This window comes from Teleopsis dalmanni, chromosome 2 (genome assembly GCF_002237135.1).
Source record: "Teleopsis dalmanni isolate 2A chromosome 2, ASM223713v2, whole genome shotgun sequence".
NCBI lineage: Eukaryota > Metazoa > Arthropoda > Insecta > Diptera > Diopsidae > Teleopsis > Teleopsis dalmanni.
Window position 1 is genome coordinate 74750960 of NC_051847.1, and position 6598 is coordinate 74757557.

Here is a 6598-nt window from a genome sequence, read left to right on the forward strand (position 1 = left end):
GGTAAATTGCAAGCTGACAAAGAAAGATAAAAAGTTGGTTTTTATATGCAATTTTTCAACGCAAAATAATTATAAAAAGATAGAGAAATATAATATATACAAAAGAAGAGCGAAGTCATGGGGTACTTTTACGTCGCACTTTTGTTAACACATTATCTCTTTTTCTATTATTGTTTCTTAATCTCTCTCTTTTCACTCTCCGATTTTCAAACAAAATTATTATTTAGCGATATTTATTAATTATTAATAATTACCAAATTACCTGCCTCTTCATAAAGCTAACATTTTTGTACTTTAAAAGGAACAAAAAGTCATTAAGCAGTCACCAAGTAACCTCTGGATATATTTGATTTTTAATGGTTGGGCTTTAAACAACCATATCAGATTAAAATAAACTAAACTGAAACTACATTTACAGTGGTAATTATTTATTTGACAGATAGAATAGCTTTGCAAGAACATTAGATAATATTATAAAATTTTCTTTGGTGTCCTGTAAAGCAATGGATAATTTAATAATATATAGACAATATACATTTAGACAATGTCATATTTATAAACTTAAACAAAATTGAAGACAAAATAAATTATACTTAATAAATAAGATATAAATAAAATAGTTTTAATCGAACTGAAGAGACTACATATTAGTTTATACGTATAATTTCAATCACGTTCTGCTCTGGAGACAGAATAATAAAACTAAAATAATGCTAACTTATTTACTGCATCGTATACAGTTGTAGATATAATATAATCGTAATGTATGTAATATAAATATATATGTATATCATATGTATTTACTTTAATATATTAAATAACTCATTAATTATTTATAAATAGGTGTGTTTGATAAACTAGCGAACAAACTTAAGATCCTATGTATTTTTTTGGTTGAATAGTTTTTATATAAGTACAATATATATTTATATGTGTATAACAAAATATCTTCAAATTAAAAATTAAATAAAAATAGTTTACAAAATCATACTGGGTCCTTAATAGATCTTTTGATTTTTGCTGTATATGTATATACTATATATATAAATTCATATCATGTATAAATTTATACTTGATTTATTGTAGTTATTTATATTGTAGATCTTTCTTAATGCGTAATATTACTAATGGATTTGGTTTCTTTTTTGCATATATAAAAATGGAATTAATTTTTTCTATTTACATAACTGAAGGATGTTTATGCTGCTGCTGTATTACCATCGACGTTACAGAACTTATCAGCCATTAATGATAGCACCTTTTCTAGTTTGGAGTGACGGTCTTCTGACGCCGCTAAAGCCCCTTTGCTACCCCAAAGGAATTTGACGTGGAACTCGGTTCTAAAAAAAAAACAATTGAAACAATATTATTTAAAAGGCAATATCAGTGCATATATATTGTATTTTTTTTATTTTTATTAATCACATGTCAAAGAGTGTATAAACCATTGCAATGATTTATTACAAGTCTGGAACTTTAACTAGGTATGGTATGTATGTATACATAAGGAACAAAGTGTGCACTAATTTTAAACAGTAATATATTATTATTAGTAGAGAAAATAGGTTTTTGTGGTTTAAAAAATCTATATAGACCTAAAAAGGGTTACACAATTTAAGTTGTTTGACAAAGCTAATAATATTTCTTGCTTTAAAATCTCAGACAAAAGGAAGATTCTGGACCTATTTCTTTCATATATTCTATAGGTGTTGATGTCCATTAGCCCCATTCTCGAAAGACTATAGTCAACAAGAAAATTTACGTTTAAGAAACTTGATCTCTTTATATTGAGAAACATTTACATTATTTTGATATTGTCGGTAATTGGGTTCTTGAATTACTTCAGGTATTTGAAATTCTCACTTATGCCTTATCAAAGAATTTATATTAAATATTTTTAAGTACGGATATAGTCTCACAAGTAATTTGTCTACTGAATGATTTGGATCATATGAGTAAATTTACCGCACCCTTTTCACATGTTTCATTCATGTCGATTCCATTCTGTCTAAGTATTAAGACGAATATGCAGTGTAGTTATATTGTTTGGTAGTGTCCTGTAATTTTTAATGTAATGCTTCGTTTTACACCTATTAAACTTTGGAAAATTATCCTGCTTCATTATTCTGCATATTTATATATTTGCTTATTTCAAAATTGATCATATTAATGAGCTTTTGTAATTTTACAGGTGGCTATAGTAAACATGAGAAATATCAAAAACATATACATATGTGGGTGAGATTTATATGATAAATAAGACAAATATGCCTATTGAGTTTGGAATATAGGAGCATGTTTTCTATAAAAAAAGCAATGTAATATCTGTAAACAAAAAGTATTCAAAATTAAAGTCGTATATATGTGATGAATATTCTCTCAACCTATACATCTCTTGAATGGGTATTTCTTTAAGATGACTGATTTTTACAAAATACCACTTTTAGTCGAACTTTCTTCTATAAAATACAAAAACTGGCTATCGATGAGTCATCACTTAAAAGAGTTTGCACTTCGATTATCTGCTAATTCGGAATGTAGAATGGCTCGTAGATGAGGAATGTATACGAAGAATATACATTCTTCGTAATTGTCAAGCTTTGACAACGCACAGAAGAAACTTATTTCATATGGAAATTCTGTCACCAGAACAGATTAAGAGCTCTTCTCCAAATTTAGTTCTGGACTTTGTTCACAAAGTTTAAAAGGATTTTGTACAATTAAATGTGAATTTGGTACAATAGAACTCTTCTGGCCGTAGTACCGATTGTAGGGAAACTTTACGACAAAAGTTTTAATAATAATAATGGGTACTAGCACTAATTGTTATAGTCTTAATTTAGTCAACGTACGGCAATTATTAAGAAATATTCAATATATATTTACACTATTCGTCATCAATACTTACCTAAACGCATCACTAAGTAGTTCATCCAAACGTGAATTGGATTCCTCTAGTACAATTTTAGCATTTTTTCGAAAGAGTGTCAGGTTCGCTAAAAAATTTCGAGCTGAATCCAAATGAAGAAAATTAATAGACATGCCAAAATCATCAGCTTTATTCTCCCAAGATGTAATGCAGGTCATGTACAAAGACGACCTCTCAATCGTGCTATTAATATTTAGTATATCGATTACTTGCCGATCTTTGAGTAAAGCATAGAGAAGTACGTGTGGAACGGTGGTATTTGGTGCTTGTGGGTTAGAACATTCATTCATGCTTATTAAAGTTGGTCGCAGTTTCGCCTCGAATGTAAATGCACTATCTGTGTACTTTTGACGTAAAATATGCCATGCTTGATCCAGTTTTTGTATCTTCATAAATTTTTAATATTTATCATAAACATTAAAGACCACTAATAGCTTGAAGGAAAACAACTTACCTGTTGCATGCACAATCCTAACATTATGGCACAAAATCCGAATAGGTTACCTAGGGCTGTTTTTGTTTCAACAGCAATTTGTATCCACTTACTTAATATTTCAGCACGATCCAAATCAGTTTGACATGTAAGTATTGTTACAGCTACCATTAGCTTAATACATTGTGTACGCTCAATGAGGTCGTGTCGGAAGACCTTACCCTGTGGTAGAGTTAGCATTTCTAGACCACAGCAATCTAATACATTATGCTCGTAATTCTCATCCTCTTCAGGCAGCTCTTCGAGTAGCAAACTTATGTCAATGCGTGTTATGTGTTCTGCTATCATTTTGGGGCCAGTCTCTAATAGCATCATTTTGAATGTGCTTAACGCATCTCCATCTAATGGCTTATTGTCCACAGATGGTAGCAGCAATGTGCTGAAATTTTCAATATCAAATTTCGAAACCTGTAAAAATAATTTTCGACATCAATTACATTTCATTACTTTGTTTACGATATCTTTTTACATATTTTATATTAATTGACCTAAATCGCATATATAACTTACAGGCTTAAATTTGGGTATTTCCAAAGTAAATAATTGATCTTCCGCCGCAGCAGCGTCGAATTCGGTTAGACTTTTTAGTGTTGCAGAAGACGCAGAGTTACTCATAAAGCGTGGATTTTTAATAATAACTCCACGGTGTAACGTAAATTCGCTCATATCACCCGGTATCGAACTTTGTACTGAATCCCCTGAGCCGTTGCCTGAATCTGAACCGCTTGCCTGGTAAACAGCAGCGGCAGCTGCTGCTGCAGCTGCTCGATGCAAAGAATTTTGTTGTTGTTCCAGTGTTATTATATCTTTTTCTTTGCGTGGCAAAGTCGGCGGTACACGATTTGGTTTTGGAGGCGGACTTGGTGCTTTTTCTGGTAACTCTGGAATTTGTTTACCGTCTAAGCTGGTGTTTAAACTGGAACTAGACTCAGTGCTAAAGTCACGTGCTAAACCAGATATGCGTGTCGTATTCGTACGAAAAGAGTTTGTCGCAGGTCGTGGCAGTGAATGAGTGGTGAACTTAACATGGTCCACTATCTCACTTGCCGAACAACGTGCTATAGTTTGGAAGCCATTACTGTGAATTTTATTGTGTGACATTATATGTTCTAAATGTGCGGTTTGCAATTGTTGTTCACTTGGTGACCCACCAAGACTGTTACACTTCTCGAAGTTACTAAAACGGCGTACGCCTTTAAAGCTAACACTATTACCATTTATTATGGCATCACCATTATTGCTCTCATCACCACTATCACAATGCTTCATATTCGACACAACCATGGCTTGAGCCGGTGTGAGACTTTGTGAACGTTGCTTCTTCGAGGGTAAGCGCGGTGGTATATCACGTTTAACGCGTGGAGGCGAAGACATTGGACTATTAGTTTGTTGGTGCTGTTGTCCCTGCTGTTGTTGCATTTGTTGTACGGCTGTTGTACCAAACCGGAAGCTACTGTTATTGCTAAGTGGTGAGTTTAGTGGACTTGTCCCCCGAATGCCTGCTAACATTTGTGTGTGCAATTGGTTTCCAACTATTTTGTGGCCATAAAATGAGAGCGGATATGTACGATTACATGGAAATTGTATACGTGCACCTGATGCTGCCGAAATGGGCTTACCTAAAAATTTATAATGAAAACACTATATTTATAAGAAATACCATATAGATATAAAAATGAAATTTAACTCTACCTACCAGAACCAACATAAAACGTGATGAGGTCAGGAACAGCATCGAATGCATCTTCCTCAAATTGAAATTGTACACGTTCATAAACTGTTTCTGGTTGCAATAGGATCTGAAATTTAGTATGCAGAATTAGAATATTATGCTCTATTTAAAGTCACAAAAAAAAATTTGTATTTTAAGTGAATATATATATATTCTGTCTTGACTGCATAAAAATTAGAATTGACAAAAGAGTTAATTGAATGCTATATAACAACCCCAAGATTGTTCAGTCTCCACTTTCATAGTTAAAAGAAAGAAGGTGGCGGGGCTGTGAAGCAAGTTTCACATAAGCCCAACGTCTTTAAGTCAGGAGAAAAATATATTCAAAACAATTTTAGAAGACGACTCTTCAAACTATATAATGATGTTATATATGAAATATCCAAAGTGTCCTCGTTTTGATAGTTTTCTACAAATTATCTATTCTATTTGCTTGGTACTATCAACTGAGAGTTACATTTATTTGGATTGTCAATCTTACTCTGATCCTTGAATTGGATGTAGAGGTAGAAATTATTGATTCTATATGAAATAAAAAATATTTAAACGAAATATATTTCAACTTTTGTTCTCGAATACAAATCTCTACTGTTCAATTTTGGTGTGTAAAAGTGCAGTAGATCTTTTAAAATAACAATATTTTAGTCCATATAAAAATTGGGACATTATAATCAATATAGAAATACACGTTTTCTATTAAAAATTATATATTTTTTGAACAATAAAAAAAAATTAATCAAAATCCCAAGGGAACCAATTTCGCATTACTACGAATATGTTTCTTTTATGCTAGCATTTAAAGCCATATTTTTGTGATTTTCGATCTGTGTCCAGACCTCCACCTTTTCAACGCATTTTCTTGGTATCTGCGCTATTTTTTAGCCTATTGATACCATATTAGTGTCCTTAATTGCAATTAATGACGGCACACAAGATATCTGTGTCATCAGTAAGTTATAAAAGATAATTCATTTCTGATTTGATAGAATGTCGATTTTACTGTCTAGTCGTGGGAAAACTATTAGGCTTAATGAACAAAGCATAAGGGCTTACTTTCAACATAAGATCTTATTAGGTTGCATTACTTTTAATTCTCACTGATAAGTGTCCTAGTATTTCTTTATATTTGCAACTCTAATGCCTATGATATAAACTTGAAGTTGGATACAATTACATCTTTTAATGGATTAATTTTATATGATGATGTTGTAAAGTTGGTTTCAATACTCATAGAATATAGAGTTCAAGATTGTTATGTTAGAAACTCCTAACTAGAATTAACAAAATGAAAATATATAATATATATATATATAATAATAATATAATATAATAATTATAATATAAAAATAATTTATAATAATATAATACACTATATATAATATAATACATATATATATATATAATATAATACTATATATAATACACTATAATACACTAGCAGTGT

General features: G+C 31.1%; 1 protein-coding gene across 1 annotated transcript in view; it reads right to left on the reverse strand.

The window, feature by feature from the left end:
- Positions 1-1000: 1000 nt before the first annotated feature.
- LOC119674868 (breast cancer anti-estrogen resistance protein 3 homolog) overlaps positions 1001-6598 on the reverse strand; it is a 7858-nt gene continuing 2260 nt past the window's right edge. The window contains exons 2-6 of the mRNA XM_038086024.1: positions 5119-5221; positions 3933-5041; positions 3384-3830; positions 2909-3315; positions 1001-1340 (exon numbers count right to left, since the gene is read on the reverse strand). Coding sequence (XP_037941952.1) covers positions 1199-1340; positions 2909-3315; positions 3384-3830; positions 3933-5041; positions 5119-5221 — 2208 coding nt within the window. The 3' untranslated portion in view covers positions 1001-1198. The remainder of the gene's footprint in view (positions 1341-2908; positions 3316-3383; positions 3831-3932; positions 5042-5118; positions 5222-6598) is intronic.